We start from the raw sequence: 18453 nt of genomic DNA, 5'->3' as shown, positions 1-18453 counted from the left end.
GCATTTTGTGCATGTGACACACCCGTCTTCATACTTAGGCTGTATTATTACGGAAGCAGCTCACAGAACCTGAATATTATCAGCAAGCTTCTCTGTGTCTGTCTATAAAAATGTTTAACATGCTCGAACTTGGACTTTCTCAACCGTCTCAGATATGAAAGTGGCGTCTAGCGTGAACGTGACGGGGCTTTCAGTGTTACTGCTGAACTGGAGGAAGAGGAGAGGAGTGAAGGGTGGGATGAGGAAAAGAAGAAGAAGAGGAAGAAGAAGAAGAGCGGGTACATTAATTAAGAAGTTAAAAAAACAAAAAAACAAAAACAAATCCCTTCTGTTTCTCCTCCTGGTTCTATTATTGCAGAAGAAGAGGAGGAGTTTAGTTTAAGACAGCGCTCGTAGAAAAAGTTTCAGTTTTTTTAATAGTTCGTTAAGCCCTGCCACTCGTCTTGTAGGAACGCGTTGACTGATTTGATTCAGTGTTGTGTTCAGGTGCTCTCTGTTCATCAGAGTTCTGTTGTATTGAGTCCAGTCGTGTTGAACATGGACGCTCCTCCTTCTGCCTGCCTACCTAAATACTCCTCCATCTTTTCTCCTTCCTTTTTTCTCCATTTCATCTCCTCTCTCATTTCCTCACGTCCTCTCTTTCCTCCTTTATGTTTTCCTCTTTTCTAACCCTCCATTCTCCTTCCCTCCCTCCTCTATATTCTTTCTTCTTTTGTCTCCTCCTTTCTTTTCTTCCCGACAGACAGACAGACAGACAGACAGGCGAGCAGGAGCGTTTGGTCCAATCAGGAGTCTCAGTTTTGATCACATCCCTGTGGAGGCCAGTCCCAGGCCGGCAGCTTTGCTCATGCACGGTAAACCTTGAGCTCCAGCTTTTGGAAAATCGTGCGCCACTACGCGGCCGTTCTCGCCTCCGAGTCCTGATGCTCCACCTCCTCCATAACCACCCGCTGCCATCGCTGCACCTCCTCCTCCTCCTGCTCCTCCGCCACCTACCATCCCACCAAGGCTGGTGCCCATCATGGCGGCATCAATGAGCTCCTGCAAGACAGAGAAGTAAAAAACTTTAAAGACCCATTGATTCATGAATACAGAGGGGAGTAAAAACCTTAGGCACTTGAGATTCAGTCGAAAAATATTATATGGTATAATCTATAATTGATATAATTGAGGAGCTCTTTTTTGAACCATGACAGTAAAATCTAAACTTTGTCTTGAGGTCAGCAACAAGGCTGCCATTCTCATATTGCTTTGATGATGTAAACAGGAACTTGGCTTGGGAACTGGAGGGTTCAAGTCGGTGCTGAGCACGGCTGGATAGCTGGAGAGGTGTCAGTTCACCTCATGGGCACTGCCGGGATGCTGCTGTGTAAAGCACCAAACTGCTAATTGCTCGGGATGCCTGATTACGTATCAGCTCTGTCACTCAGCCAACATCTCAACCAATAACATGTCTGTGTGTCATATGTGTTCATGTGTGTATTTTTTTTTTGCAATTTTATAGTAGTCTCATTGAAATAAAGATCTCTTTTCCAACGTTCACAAAAACACAATCTGGAAACAACACAACTGTGCAATAAACAAAGAAGTAATAAACACACTTACGTGATAATAATAAAAATACATTTTTCTGTGATTTCTCTGCGAATTTATCAACATTTATTAGAAATCATCCGATAAAATAACATCCTCAATATCATGGATCAAAAAATATGTGCATCCCTTCTGTGTGACCAAATTTGAGAAGATGTTATTTGGATATTTGACCCAATATTTGGCAATCAGGATTGAAGTGCCTTAATCGCCTCCATTAGGTGTGTGTCACAGCTGCAAATCAGCACAACTTCCTGTTGTGTTCAAGAACACCTGTGTGCATCCATCTCTAACTCACCATCTTTGCCTCACGTCACGAAACATCTGCTTTGGTATCGAATGTAAAAATGTGGGTCATTTGAAGGTTTTTGAACAAATTATTAATGTTATTTGGAAAGCACAGTCTTGAGTAAGTATAACTACTGTACGTGCGTGTGTGTGTGTGTGTGCTCAGTCATCATCAACAGTAATAACAGTAAAAGTTGTTTTTGAATTGCAGAGCTCTCTCTGTGTCTCCTCTTGGTGAAACTAATGATGTGGATCCAGAGTTAATATCCTGGATCAGGCCTCTCAGGCTCCCACTCTCCCTTGCTGTTTGCTGTCTGGCATCAACAGTCGTCAGGAAGATTGGTACAAATAAATCCCAGGTTTATTCATTTACTGGAGCAGCTCTCACACTGACAACACCTCTGAGCCAGCGCGCTCACATCTTAACAACAAAGTCAAACACTTATCTTCCTCCCTGCTTTCACCTCCAAGTTAACAGCTTACAATCCACCTCAGTCAACCTCTAAGCACTGTAAACACCGGAGGGAACCGGATCCTTCTTTCTTGTCTCTATTGCCCATCACTCTCACTTTAATAGAGGGTTTTATTGTCAGAGTCTACATGTGCTGTCAAAACACAACAGTGCAGCATCTGTCTCTGCACAAAGTCTATTAATGCTGTTGCCTGCAGGCAGAACATCCACCTGTTAAAACATCTGACAGCAGGTTTGTGATTTAGTGTCCTGAATAGAAAAGAAATAAATAGAAGGATGTAATGTGTACCTTGTAATCATGCTAACTCTTCTCTGCTATTACATTTTCTATCTGAACAGCAGGTCTGTCACTCCAAGTTAATGCTTTTCCTCCCCAGAAGCACCTGAAATTAAACTTTAATTTTCATAATGTTTAAAAATTCAGAGCAAGCTCAAGAAGTGGGAGTCTCATGATATGATGACGTTATCATGCTGTCTCTTCCATATTTGGTGTATGTGTGATACTATCTGCATTTGTTCCATCATAATATTAAGGAAAAGCTGTAAAGCCTTCGGTTTTGTTTGATTTGATTGGCTGCTTGTGTTAAATGCGACATTGACGAGTGTTGGGAACATTTAAACTTCTATGCACGTCAAAAAAACGAGCTGAGCTGGGCTTCTTGCTGTTGGACTGTCGCTAGTTTATGATCATACATAATGTAATCATAGCAAATACACATGTACAACCGTCTATAACTCTGAAACTAGGGGTGCTAAATCACAAAAATACAGACTTCTACACAATGTTGCTTTAAAAATTTGTATTTGAGCAATAAATCTAATTTGTTCAATCTGCAGTCTGAACAAAGCCTTGGTCTTATTACTGACGTTTTGACCCATCCTCTATCACAGACAATTGTTTCATTTATATGTCGCTGTCGTGCCTCTAAGAAAAGCTAAATCATCAGTGTGTTATTACAGTTTTGTTTTGTGATGCGTGATGAACGCTGCAGCCTGTCAGTCCGACTTTACGTCTCGTTACAGTGTAAACGGAACAGCATGAACGCGTGTTATAACAAGCAGACAGCCATGAACTGTTGTCAGCATTAAAGCAAAGATTCACTCCTTCTCAACAAAACAAAATACTGCAATATTTACAGCCAGGTATCAATAATGTATGAGAAGTATCACAGTATAATGCTGTATTGACTAGTAGTCTCGTGTGCTGCAGTGCTCTACCTCTGCAGCAGGTAACCGCAGTGTAACCCTGCTCTCCATCTGCTCCGACTGATGAAATCCTCCACACATGTTGTGTCACCGCTGCCTTTAGCGAAGGGTTTAAAGTCTTTGTGCTCACATGTGAGGAGAATAACAAAAGTCCAGCAGAGAAGAGAGTAACAGGCTGGTGCTTCTGCTGTGGAGAAAATGGCTCTAATGACATGTTTGTTTCTTTGGAGCAGCCCATCAAAGCCTCAGCATAAACCATCGGGTCGTAATGAGGCGGCTGCAGTTTCATCACATACAGACGTCGGCGATGAAGAGAAGCTCGAGAGCGTAGTGTCAGATAAGAAGTGTTCAACTGAAGCACTTTCAGATGGCAGTAATGTTTGTGATCCTGCCCTGTGGCTGCTGGAGGTCTGCTCTACAGAGAACTGCAGTGAAGCTGCAGATAAATAATCAACAAATAAAACTGCAGCCATGAAAGATTCGAGATGGTGCACAGTCCTCTGGTGCAACGGAAATATTAGTTTGTAGCTCATTTTCAACTGTAAATGATTGAAAATGTCTTCATGTATCAGGATTTTATTAAAGGTCCAGTTTGTAGGATTTATGCTGCATTCACATGGATTCAGATTGTTTGATTACATTTATGATGACGTCTTTAAAATATGAGAATCTTTAAAAGGATCAAGGTCCCACATATCGTTTTTTGCCAGTTCTGTTTGTGGTTTGATCTGACCGGCTGTGAATGTTAAATATAAAAGTAGAATTTAATTTAAATTTGAAAAAACAAACATTTGTGAAACCAAAATGTTTGTTTTGTTTGGAATTTATTCCAGTATAATGTGTAATATTTCTGATGGATTACATTACTGATTAGAAAAAATGCCAAGTGATTTGTATTCACTAGCTGTTATAAAAATTTGTTGTCTAAAGTTATTATTTATTTATGAACATTTAATTTTTTATAATAGCAACTTTGAAGTTATACATTATCGGTATTATACATTATTCAGAAATGGACTATTCTGCAAGTAATTTTCCATTTGGTAAGTATATTTTGATGCTACACTTGTACTTTTACTCTAAGCGATTTGTACACTTAAAGGGACTTGTTGACTCTGACGCTGTCCTCTTTCCACTGCTTAATTTCATTTCAATGGGCACATTAACTTGCTTAACATGTTTTAATAATCTCTTATCTGTTATGTATTAATTATTACCCGGTGATTTAATCACAAGGACTGTGTGAAACGCTGATTGAACTTCTCACCTTCATTCTTCTCGACTCAATTCGGGACTTGTAGCAAAACTCCACCAGAGCCACGAGCATGGCTAACCCCAGCCCACCGATCAGGATGTAAAACACTCCCGCCACGTTGCTCAGACTGAGCGCGCTGGTCTTGTCCTGTCAGCGCAGAGAGGTGGGATCAGGGACAACCAATCATGGCACGTATAGGAATGACATCACTAATGTAGATAAACTAGAACATTATTAAAGCTAAAAATAAAACATCTTTCTAACTAATAACACACTTCTGCAACTTTCAAAGGCTGTGATGAGAAAACAATGGTATCAGGGGACACTCCACTAATTTCACATGTCAAAATCAGCTTATTCATCATCCTGTATGTGTATGAAACTATGAAACGGTGTCAAAGTTGGCATGGTCTCCTCCTCCTTGTTTGGAAGTCTTGTGAACGTTGTGTGAATGGATGAAAGTTATTTAAGTTTTGGTTCAGTTGTTATAGATCATTGTTGATGAAACAGAGAGAAGAGAAATCTGTGTTGTCAGATGTCGCTAGTGTGTGGCTGCTCAGACTGCCAGGTCTCGGACAAAGTTAATTTTCAGTCTGAAAAATGTCATTTTATTGTCTGAATGTTCTGAAGAAATGAGACTTGTGAAAAATTAGTCCAATATTTACTTCACTGACTCTGGGGTGAAAGAATCACTCAATCTGTGCTCAAGTTTACTTCTCCCATAAGAGTCAGTGTTAGTAAATATCTGGGTAGGTACTGTATATGCTTGTGTGCATAAAAAACTCTGTGGCCAAGAAATAGCCACTTCCTGTGGAAATGTGTTTATTAATCCTCTAAATCAATCTGAATCTCTGACTGGTTTATGGGTATTGTAGTATTTAGCTGTGTGTCCAAAATGATGGACAAAACATAATTTCTCAGTTTTATTTAAAAGGAAATACAGAATAAATGCTATCCAGGTGCATTATAGGACATGTAGTATATTTTGAGCATTTTTAGAGCTTGACCCATACTAGAGACTGAAAGCTGCATGAATTTTTTATCTGTTTCTTGCGAGCGCCCCAACATTATGCAAATGGAGTACTTAATTGATGAAGTGCCCCTTTAAGTTTCAGGTAAAATTACCTTCCCATTGCCTCAAACCACAGCCTTCAGCATATTTATGTATCTGTCACATGCAACTTCATGCAAAAAAATTTAAACTAAGACTCTTTGTTGCCTTTCTTAATTACCTGGCCTAAAATTCAGGCACCATTTCAGATTTCACAGGTTCTCTACACCACTTATGCTCAGTATAAATAACAATAAAGTCATATCTGTGCTCTTCTTCACAAACTAAAATCACTTCTGTCTATTCAACTTGTAAAAACAAAACTAAAGTCTACTCTGACATCCTGAGCAAACATTTCTTTAAGAAAAAAAGGGAGCATTTGATTGGTTGTTGGTGGCTGTGTGTTCTTCTGTCACATGCATCACTTGGATTTTGATGGGCGTGACTTAGCTTTCTCATCCAATAGCATGCAGCCTGTTAATTGAAGAAAAAAACGAACAGCAGGAAACAGCACCCGGAGTGGGCGGGGCCTCTCTTCAACAGGAAGTGTTGTGAAGTTGGGGAGAGCCTATCAGAGTGCTTTCCTCTCCAAACTGTCATGTTAACCTCAGCCAATCAGCTTCTGCGAAGTTATACTGAGAGACACTTTAAAGTCAGACTGAAATAAACACGAACTACTATAGTCAAGACATTTTTTTGCACACATCATGTCCAAATCTTCTTCCACTTTTTATAAAAAGACAACTACTCATTGATGACGGCATTGAGTAAAGATGCTCACTGCTAACCAAGTTGCATGCTATTGCCTCCCGATACTACGACAGACAGGGACTAATTCTGCTTTTAATACTAAAGAAAACAATTACAATTAAATTCTGGCTAAAGTTAAATCTGCATTATTATTATTTCCTGAAGTGTCTGTGTGGTTATTTGTTACCAAAGTCCTCATCACTGATCACGTTTGTCTCATTACTGCATTTTCAGTCTGACGTTAAGTCTTCTCTCTGCGCTGCCACACTGATGAACGTTTTCTCCCATTTGCTAGTCGCGGTTTGTTACACAGTGAGTTTAGAGGAAACAGGAGGTACATGACAGATTGGAGACAAAAACATCAGTGTGAGTGTGTGAGGGGAGGAAGAGGAGGGGGTGGTAAAGCTATGGTCAGTAGCTTCATCTCATCAACTCTTGGTCAGCAGCCATAAACAGAGAGAGAGGCAGAGAGTCATAGGGTGACAGTGGAGATAGAGAGAGAGAGAGAGGAAAATATATTTGCAATTTTGAAAATGAGACTTTTTACATCTGATGTGTGTAAAAATTATCCGTAGCTCGTTCTTTCTTTAGTAGGACAAACAATTCGCCTGAAAACGTGTCTTTTTCTGAACTCCAGCACACAGAACAACCGCAAAGAGAGTCTAAAAATATAAATGTAAATGTGGCACACAAACGCAGTGGAGATTTGCAATTAAAAGTGATGTAAAAAGTCAAATTTTTTTTGGAAGAGTCCCTCGTCTGTCTGTCTATGGCTGCTTTTCGTGAACTGTGCTGACCACAGAGTATTCTGGAGACCAGAAGGACGGCTGAGCAGAGGAAAGCCTCTGAAGAAATCTCATGATCTGGAGACATAAAAACCCCTTATCTCCAAAAAAGTCTGCTTTGTTAGAACCGGCTAAAGGCCGACTCATTTTCTTATCAATTTGCATAAATTGATTTGACTATACACAGAGTTTTTGAGAGTTTTGTGGAAACTAAGTTCAGAAAATATCCTCAGCAAACTTGGACAGCCGCATGTATGAATTGGAGTCATGAGGTTTTTATTTATGTGTTCATGTTTGTTTGATTCATCCTCCCGCTCTTCAGAACGGTCAGCTGAGCAGCAGTGCTACACTCTAAAAACAAAAAGTTCTTCTCTCCAAAAATAGGTTCACTTATTGTCATAAAAAGGCAGATTTTTGTGCCGACAGGTACTGAATTTAAAGTCTGAAGTAAAAAAAACAAACTCTTATTTGCTTTCTTGCCAAGAGTTAAGATAGAGAAAAAAAGATTGACACCACCAGCAGCCTGTTATCTTACCTTAGCATAAGCTAATCTAATGGGCTGAAAACAGCTAGCCTGGCTCTATCCAACATATCCAACAAATACCACCTACGAACACATCTGAAGGTCACTAACTTTGTTTGTTTAATCAGTACCACATCCACTAGTGACATCACAGTGTACTGACGCACCCTCCAGTACACGTCTACATCACTGCAGCAAAGTGCTGCTGTTAAAGACCCTAAAACATTTTTTTCTGATTGAGCCTTGTACTCTGATTAGCTACCATATTAAAGTTCAATACCTGGTGGCAAAAATAACTGCAATAATCATTTTCTTTGGAAACAGAGTTACATCCATGTAACATCCAACTACAAGTTCAATTTAATTTTAGACAAACTGAACTGAAACAGAAAAACCTCCAATTAGCACAAAAAAATAGTACTTAGATATTTGCAAAAATATCAGCATTTTTCTTTTTAGAGTGTACCTGCTGAAGTTTGGGGTTCTGGGGGTGTGCGTTTGATTGGGGTAAAGTGGGTGGGGTAAACCAACACATGACCTCGTGACCAGGCCGAGCGACCTCAAGAACTGACCTTTCTGCCGGAGTCCTTGTGTCCACACTCCCCCTTGTCATACCACCACTTGTTTTTCAACTTGTCTAAGACGGCTTGTTCATTGAGCTTCAGTACTGCTAGGTTTACTGGGATTCTTCAAAGAACCATGAGAGGAAGGAATGGGGGAGGGGGTTGGAAATAACATAAATAACATTATGCACCTCCATGTTATCTTATGTTATTGTTCAGCTGCACAGCAACAATGCTGTGGTGGCTACAGCAGCCACGGCAGCAACAATTTTAGCAAAAGTGGTCTTTGCAGAATAGATGCTTTGGTACGCTACAGAGAACACCTCAACAACAACAATAGAAAGAAAAACAAAAACAGGCAGAATCACACATAAAATTGTTTTGGAAAATGTCAGCATTAAAGTGATATGCATTAATACTCCATCTAGCTTATTCTGGCCTGACTCCCTACGTGCGAGATGTGTATTACTATATCACTTTGGGTAACCGGCAAGAGCTGAAAACACTCCGGGATCAGTCTACTGTCCAACAACTAGAAAACATATGAACTATTTTGTGGTGGAGAGAGGTTGAAGGATTGTTGGAAGTCTTGTGGGGATGGAGTCAACACTGTCCATAAACAAGGAACTCATTCCAGAGGTAAGATGATCAGAGGGGGTATTTTACTGAGCAAGCTAAAAGAAGAATCCTGATTTACTGTCAGATATCTTGTTTTAAAGTTTCTCAGTTGCTTTATAGTTTATAGTTCAATGTATAATTTTCCATTCTCCTTTGTTGTTCATACAATTAATTACATGAGGCCTACATTTATAAACTGTATAATAAGAATATACCTAAACCAGTCCAGCCTTCCTTTCTATAGAGTAAGTAAAACAGGTGCTGAATGTTTTTCACTGGAATTGACAAAATTAAGAAACTAGCTTTACAAAATGGCATTAATATCAAGGTTTAGCTTGCTTGGTGAATTACTAAAAACAGATTGTTTAACAAAATGTTTGTTTTTTGCATGCACAGGTGGAAAGTATGCTGTTTGTTTGTTCATTTACACTTTGCAAAACATGTCTTCTGGTTGTAGATCTCAGAATATATCATAGATCAACCTTGATTACCCCCTCAAACTAGAATGCATTCCAGATCATGTTCCACTGGAGATTTTTAATTTTATTTACTTTGGGATTTAATCAATCTGTTGCCTCTTTTAAACTGGATCTCTGCTTTGTAGGTCCTTTTTCTGCATTGCAACTTTATTGTGAAATACTCCCTGGATCTGAAAATCGAAAGTTTTCTTCAAGAAAGCCTGACAGTGAATCATTTTGATGAATCAAACCATCTCCTATTCCAAAGGTAGAACCAGTGGCATTACTATGGGAAAGACACCAAATTATAAGTTCCAGTATAGTTTCAATGGTGTCATCCGGAGTGTTTTATGCTTAATATTTAAGTTGTGGGTTATTGCCGGTTACCCCCGTGTACCATTGCCTGTCGTTACCCGTTGGGGGTTACGGTGATCTGACCTTGGAGTCCCCTCCCCCGGTGCCGCATTCTCCCTTGTCATACCACCATCTGTTTTTCAATTTGTCCAACAGGCCCTGCTCGTTCAGTTTTAATACTGCCAAGTTAACAGGGTTTCTACGGGGATGATAGTAATAAGGGATAAAAGGGAACTATGTGTTAATGAGCAGAGTACTGCCATAGTGAAGATAGCAACATCTTTACATCTACTTATGACAGGCATGTTATTATTAATGTAATCATAAAATGATTGTTTTTTTTTTCTTAATACAGGATCACTGCTCCTCAACCCAGACCTTGTTAAAATGTTGTTTTCCATCATTTAAAGTTGTGCGTATCACACAGCTTTAGCTGTAGCCTTTCTCTGGCCTTATGCCGAAATCCTTCGGCCATTCAGAGAATGTAACAAATCTCCTTTTCAAAATCAAATTTTATATATTCTGCAAAAGCAGTCACAAACCATGCTTTCATTTTTGCAACCAGTCTGATTGTAGCAAGAAGAAATACAGTAACTCTTGAAAAAAAAACCTGGTCTGTGAGCATCACAGCTCCTCCCACAACCTCAACCTCAACTCCTCATTACGAGATGGGATGTTCATGTATGTGTTTAAGGGAATGGGCAGTACATTTAGAAGAAGCGCTCTCAGAGAGCCTTTTCTGTCAGATCTAACTCTCCAACCATTTACTGTAAATGGCCAATTCCTTGCGTGTTGCCTCTAACTGAAAACATAACTTGAATTGAATTAGTGTCAGCTCCAAGAACATTCTTGGCGTGACCCTTAGAGATGAGATGAGCGTCTGGGGGTCAGGTGACTCCCACAGTCAGGAAAAATCAGAAAATGCACTATGGAACCACTACTGTGTGGTCTCCCCAATAAAAAGGCAAAAGGTAAGGATCAAAGCTCAAAGCTCTAAGAAGATAATATTTGATTCACTTTCAGGCACTTCTGCATTGGCTTTGGAACCTTCACAGGGGTTAGTCTAAATTTGATTGACCTTTGGCACAAAGCGCACTGATCCAATGTCCTTGGACTACCCAGGCTGTTATATAATATACAGTTAAGGCAATTGCTAACCTCAACTGAAGCCATGTTCTCAGTTCAGGATTAGGGTCTTATTTATTATTCTTGGTTCTGAACAACTGAAGAAAAGAGATTGTGGATACAAGCAACAGGGATGAAGTGAGTCAGCATGATGGTTGACGTCACCCTGTGAAAAAGGAAGGAAATTAAACTGCTGCTACTTCACAGTCAGAGGAGCCATTTCAGAAGAATCCTAGAGAGGAACTCTCTGGGAAGTCTTCCTTTGGACACATCCCAAGCACGACAGACTGGGACGACAGCCATGGGTAAAGCTTAGACATGTTAGGGAGACTACATTTCCCAACTGGCCTTGGATCACTTGGGGATCCTCCAGGACAAGATGGAAGGAGTTGTTGGGGGTACTCATTCAGGCTATGATGTGTAAATGGATTGATGATTGCTCTATTGTCTTGTGATGAGTGCAGTGATTAGCTGTAGGACAAGGGTTAATTTCCCATAACCAAGGATGTCTGTGAGGTATACTATTAAAGGAAACCAGCATTTCAATTTGGTCTGGGTTGAAAAAACAGCAAATGTATTCTAGTACTGACTACTGCGCAGCAAACCTTGAGTTGCATTAACTTCCATCGATTACTTGACAAATAAAGGAAGAACAACAGTCAATTGTTTGTACATAAATACCATAATAAATCTAAAATAAAATGTTGACATAAATTCAGGTGTAGTGAAGAATGGCAGAATGTCATTTATACTTGTTTCAATTTCCTATCATGTTGTATTTTCCAATACAAGATATAAATACCCACAAATTGCCTGTTGTTCCCCTTTACATATCAGTTATAATCAAAGCTATACATTGGCAGAAGGTAGCAGTGATGTACTATGGTAATGACAAAAAAACATGAATCAATAAAATGATTAGTGATGAGTCAACCAGCAGTACTTCAGCTTGAAGGAACAAAGACAATAAATGCAATGATAGAAACAGCAATAGAAGAGTTTTGTTCTAAAGTGCATTATGTACATAAAAATACACAATAAAGAAAAATAAATATGTTATTGTTACTGTAAATCAATGGGTAATAATTTGGTTTACATTAGCTTCTGATATACATTAGCTAGAAATAGTAAAATATATAATGCCTGTTCTTGGCCTTGCTGCTACTTGTTTTTAATCAATCAATCAGAAATTGTACCAATGTCATTTTGGAACAAAACTCTCAAAATTATTCACTTTGAACAGTAGCACAGTCATCATAGGTTTTTAAGCAGATAGAGCAGCAACATAAGCAGAAATCATGGTGGTTGAGTAATGAAGTACATGACTTGATACTGTCAGCTGTTAGTAAAAAGAGTCAATCAACCCAGAGAGAGAGTCTGTTCAACAGGAACTGTAAACTGATATTTTTAGGTGATCATCCAATATAGTTAGCAGAGGTTTAACACAACTGTGTTGCTGAGCAACTGATCTCAAAAACTGACTCCTTCTTTTCTTTTCAAAAATGGTGAATGATTCAGTGATTTCTGCATCTGCAGCTCTGTGTAAACATTAGTATAAGTTACAATTCATCACCTATCTAGAGCTATTAGAAATACTTATTATTTTGTTGATTTTAATACAAAAGCAGACAATTATCAAGGACAAAAAAATGACATAACCATAAATACATAAAAGACTGTAGATGGGATGTAGCTCACTACTTCTCTAGATTGTACTTTATTTATCCCACAACAGGGAAATTCACAATATTGACAACTGCATTAACACCATTCACTTCTTATTATCTCTTTGTGCAGCACACATTGGGTGTGTAGATGTAACGTTAGAGCTAATGTTATGTAGCAGCGGAAGTGAATTTGTTATGTTAAAAAAAAAGTTATTAATTTAGCGTTAGCTAACGTAAAAAATAACCTTTTCTGACCACATTGTTTGTTGGAAGCGACATCCCACACCAGATCCATTAGCGGCCTCCCACTCACAGCCTTTGTGGATTATATATATGAACAACGTTCTATAACAAATACATTATTTCTGAACGTCTCTGTTAAAATCAAGGTTAGCTAGCTAGCTTGTGTCCTGTACATGCTTTTGCCCGTTTCCGACAATAAAAATAAATAAATAATAAAAAGATATAGAAATAAATATATGTAGAAATACAGTAGTCTTCCAAATGATACTATTATTTATACTTATGTCATTTCTTGTCCTTCCTACCCAAGTGGCTTATCTGATATTGTTGAAACCTACACAAACATACACCACACACGTTTTCCCATGATTCATTTCATACAGAAGAAATGATTACATTCAGTGTGTAGTAATCTCATCTTTGGAGTAATTTCCTTTCTCAGACTCTGGCTTGACTGTAAAATGCTGATGTGAAGAACAGAACATCTGATAAAAACATGGACCAAGTCCACTGACGTCTGAAACGTAGAAAGAGAAAAACATGCTGCTGTCAGGTAGAAATACAATCACATTCTTTGGTTTTGGTTTTTATCTCGGTTATTAGCTTTTAGACACAGTTATGCTGTTTCCGGGGTGAAACTAAAAGTAAAAGTTTAGTTAGGTTAGGTATATAACATAACTTACAACATGTTACATTACATACTTCATTACAATCTTTTCTTGAAATGTTTTTCTGCAAGCTTTATTTTGAAAGTCTAACTAGACATCGCTTATTATTGCTACTTTAGGCATAGAGCCAAAAATTATGCTAGATGGGTACCTAGAGCGTTATGGTTATTGCACCATTGGGTTTTTGATGAAGGTGTAATATTTGATGAGTTGTGAGTTAAAACATGATGCTGATTGTCTTGAACCAGACAAAGAACAATTACATCTTTCTGGGCAAAACATACTATAGGTTAGCTGATTGCATTGGTGATCTCAGTGGTTACCAGGCATGGTAGGGTGGGTACTAGTTTTGGTGACCTAGGCAGTGGTGAAATAAGTGCTAAGAGCCTTTACTTAAGGGATGCCTGAGCTGAATGAAACTTTTAAGTAATCGTACCACAGACATCTGAAACATGACAAGGGGCCACAACGAGACACTGCTGTTACATTCACCTAACCTGTAAAGTGACTAGTAATGTTTAAAGGACTATTAAAGAGCTCAGTGTGATTGCCAGAGAGCTTTGGTATTCTGGGTGGTTGCTAAGGGATTGTGTGCTTGGTTACCATAGTGATTATTTTTGGTTGTCAGGGAGTGCTGCATGGTTGCTAGGGTCTACTGATGTAATTCAAATTCTTAATTAATTCAATTATAGCCACAAAAAGTATATTTTTGTCTGACAGCAGCAATGCAGGTAGATAGATAGATAGATAGATAGATAGATAGATAGATAGATAGCAGCAGTTAGCAGCGTTGTCAGTATTCTGGTAGTTGTAGGAGGGTGTTTGGCAGTCAGACAGGCATGACAAATGACATGACAACAGACAGCAGGCAGACAGACAGACAGACTGAAACACTAAGACAAACAGAAAAAAACACATTGACAAAGACAAACAAAAGAGAGAGAGACAAGACAGACAGAGAGACAGATTAAGAGACTGACAGTCGAACAGACAGACAGACTGACAGACAAAGACACAGACGTAAACAAATCTCCGCAAACCCAAATCTGTGAGGGTCAGGCTAGTTTTCATGTTTTCACGTATACAGATTTCTGAGTGTAAAAAATTAAGTTTGTTGTCGTATTTAAACTGGACAACAGCGAACCTTCATCCAAACAGTTTTTCCTCTGGATCTGTTGTTTTGCATTTAAACCAGTGCTCCATGCTCGGCAGAGGTGGGACCAAGTCACGTCATGTCAATTTTTGTTTTTATTTCTAGTCTCAGGTTAAGTCTTAGACCTCAAATCAAGTCACACGCTCTAAACTTCAGGTTTAAAGTATGTAACAAGTCATAGCTGCACATTCTGCACAAAAAGTTGCCATTTTAATATGTTAGCACAGTTGTCATTAAAATCTTAACATACCATGAAATCAAATATTTCTTCATACAAAATGTCAGTACAAGCTCTTGTCTGAGAGCTCTGTCTCATGGAAGAAGATTCGGGTCTTTCAAGTCAAGAGGCTCAAGTCCACATCTAGTCACAAGTCCTTGTTTTTAAGGTCAGAGATCAGTCATCAAACCCATGAGTCTGGCTTGAGTCCATACCTCTGCACTTCAGTGACCACTGTTCAGATCCCAGAACACAGTCATATTTATGTTTTTAACATTGTTTAGGTTTAAAAAAAATGTAAATTTAGTTTGGTTCATCTAATCAATTCCACTGTTTTATTAAATCTTCTTTTAATCCTTTTTTTTTTTTTATCTCTGATTTAAAACCATGAAAACAAAATTCATGAAAGAATATTTCTCTTTAAAAGGAGAACTAATTTCATATGCACATGCCCCATTTTATTAGACTAATTTCCCACAGAAACAGACAAAAAAAGGACATTAACCCCACATTCACTGGCCCCTGTCTGGAGAGTCAGAGTGTACCTGAGGGGCGATCCTTTGGGTGTAGCTACTCCATAGCCTTTAGAGTCCAGGTTGCCACCTACTTTCATGGTGTCGCAGGGCTTCCTCTGCTCGATGTACTCATTCATGGAGGACTCCAGCAGGTAGGCGTACTTCCCTTTCGACTTTCTGACTCTAATCACGCCTTCATTGGTGTTCTTGACAAACACTGAAGGGTCCGCACTCCGCATGTACGACCACATCTTTTCGAAAACCGCTATTTTTGACCGCTAAAGTAGAAGTAAAGACAAAACAAGACAATCAGGGTATTATAAACTATGTGTTACTGAGCAAGAAATGTATTTAATATCTTGATTTAAATAAATCATTGCAGATCAATTGAGACTATTTGCATTAGTTTTTATCCGGAACAAAGACTGGAAACAGTTTTCCTCCATCAAAAGAAAAAAAAAATCATAATTAAAGATATATATAATTCAGAGATTTTGTGGAACAAAATGTATTTTGTGGTTTAAAATGCAGCCAGGGACACATGGTGCTCTGATAGTGTATGAGGTTTTTGTATTTCTATTCAAAAGGGGATGATCCCATGAGTTTTATCAGCCATGCACAGATTGTTCCTGAGAGTGCTGTTCAGCAAAAGTAGAAGGGTTTGATATAGCCTGATTTTTAAAAAGAGTTTAAATTTCATTAGCTTTTTACAGAGATGCAAAGAATACAGCTCATTTTTAGTGTAGATGAACACAGTGTGGAGAATTACAGATAGGAATAATACTGGTATATTAAATAATGTGTGCTCACCCTAAAGAACTCTTTGGTGGAGCCTCCATCCAGGGTACCATAGGCGATCTCTGTCTGCTTGGCCAGGTCCTCTGCACTCTCTATGGGGGAGACCATCCTCTCCACAGTGAGGAAGGCTGCCAGGTTGGCTGTATAGGAGGAGATGATGATGAGGGTGAAAAACCACCAAACTCCTCCCACGATTCGACCTGAGAGAGACCTGGAGAAAACAAGGAGGTAGAGGCGGATAAATCACAAGTCTGGCTACTAAGAAGCTCCACTGGAGAAGTTGGGAGTTAAGGGTCTTGCCCAAGGGTACCTTTAGAGGTGATTTGACAGAGGTGACACATTTACACTGATATTTTCAATCTGTACCATAGCTTAAAAAATAGTATCTGTGCACATGCTTTCACTCTATCATTATATAAAAAGAATTATTATATCTATGCAGATATAAAACTTTGTATTTCAATATCTGCTGATAAAATTAGGTCCTTTCATTCACTGTGGAAGTCCTGTGACCTCTGATGGTCACAAAACTTCTTTCAGCTGAACAGAAAATACTGAAATAATGTTTTGTGCAAACACAAAGAGACATCTGAAGCATTCTCGTTTCTGTTTGGAGTCTGAGTAGTATTGACCAACCGCGTTTATGTGCCCTTTGGTTGCAACAGTCCATGAGAAGAGCGAAAAAGACAGAATATATCGGACTCACTGTCGCACTGTCTAGCTAACAACAGCACAAAGACAGTGGGCCATGTCTCTGGGTGTAACGTAGTGTTTTTCCTGCATTAGATCAACATTAGATCTTTGCACAGTCATGCTGCATGCTTTTTGGTACAATAATGTGATAAGGTTACTCTTAAGGTATTAAAATGTTGTACTAAATGACAGGCATGTTTTGATACTCATTAGTGTAATTATAATTAGCTGCTCACAGCCACTTCCCCTGAAAGTTGACTTCCTATATGGCCACCAGAAGACATATTATGGCACCAGAGAGGCTTTTGTTGCAACATCTGCTTGCTGCTGAACCACTGGACAAATAATACATGTGTTACTCTTATTTTTATTTTCTACAGTAGGTGTGACATCTGAGGCTGATGGCTCTGTCTGCAGGGCCAAACAAAAACAAGCGTCCATACCTCACATCAGCATCAAATACATTGACACATTCACACAAATCCCATCAAACACACATAGACACACATGCACACACACTCTGATACTGCTGTGCCCTTCGGTCCTAACGAGCTCATCTAAAGGTGACCCTGTGATATGTGTAGCACTAACACACACACAAACACACTAACAGAGCTTGTGTCGTGATGAACACGGTTGAGACAGACAACAATAGAAGAAGAAGAAGGATGTTTTTTTCCCTGCAAGGAACAGACATGGAGGCACCTTCACACAGTATAAAGTCAATAGAAGGTGATGGATTGTTTTCCCCTCTGGTGTGCTGTGCGGTGACGACTTACAGTATCTCCACTCTGTCTCTATAGGAGGTATAAGCCCCCTCCCAGCTGCGCAACCCCAACTTATTAGTTCCTGTAACTGTAGCTGTGATATCACCACCATGTCCCTTAGCTGTCCAAACCATTGAAATAGACAAAATCATCTGTCATCTTTTCATTTGATTTCAAACTAAGTCCAAAACCAACTGGAACCAATAACATGGTGATTATAGTAACATTAGCCACAAAACTTAAGCTGCTGCATGACGTGTAACACTTGATGAGCAAATAAACATAATTAGATAAGAGTTTTAGTCATGACTGGATAAATAAATGTGTAAACATCACTCACTGTTACAACTGCTATTAACCTCCTGAGTTGTTAGTTGTTTCCTTTTCCTTTTCCTGCCTTTTGTTGCCACTGTTTCACCATTTTTGAAACATGTGGCTGGACTCAAATTCAAAATAGGCAATCAAATTTCAGATTCAACAAGTCTTTATGCTATTTTCAATTAAATGTGGTCACGTGATCACATTACATTTTACACAGTGTGCAAGCTTTTCTGAAAATGGGTTTGCAAATGTTTAATGGTTGGTTGTAGTTTAACCTCGTCATCCTGCAACGTTAAACATGGATTTTCACTCATAGATTATTTCACATATTGATTATTGCCGGTCAGAGGAAAACAAAATGCTCAAGACT

General features: G+C 38.9%; 1 protein-coding gene across 3 annotated transcripts in view; it reads right to left on the bottom strand.

The window, feature by feature from the left end:
• Window positions 1-701: 701 nt before the first annotated feature.
• The window catches only part of gria1b (glutamate receptor, ionotropic, AMPA 1b), a 62312-nt gene continuing 44560 nt past the window's right edge, over window positions 702-18453 (bottom strand). Inside the window, exons 14-18 of one of the 3 annotated variants that reach the window (XM_019276216.2) lie at window positions 16315-16513; window positions 15535-15782; window positions 10001-10115; window positions 4827-4961; window positions 702-1041 (exon numbers count right to left, since the gene is read on the bottom strand). In XM_019276216.2, the coding sequence (XP_019131761.2) occupies window positions 805-1041; window positions 4827-4961; window positions 10001-10115; window positions 15535-15782; window positions 16315-16513 (934 nt within the window). In that variant the 3' untranslated portion in view covers window positions 702-804. Of the gene's footprint in view, window positions 1042-4826; window positions 4962-8319; window positions 8611-10000; window positions 10116-15534; window positions 15783-16314; window positions 16514-18453 lie in introns of those variants that run through there. The other 2 variants (XM_019276217.2, XM_019276218.2) reach the window with 2 other exon arrangements.

Source organism: Larimichthys crocea, chromosome XXII (assembly GCF_000972845.2).
Source record: "Larimichthys crocea isolate SSNF chromosome XXII, L_crocea_2.0, whole genome shotgun sequence".
In the NCBI taxonomy this organism is placed as follows: domain Eukaryota; kingdom Metazoa; phylum Chordata; class Actinopteri; family Sciaenidae; genus Larimichthys; species Larimichthys crocea.
The sequence above is the reverse complement of the archived record's forward strand: the minus strand, read 5'-3'. Positions and strand labels throughout refer to the sequence as shown.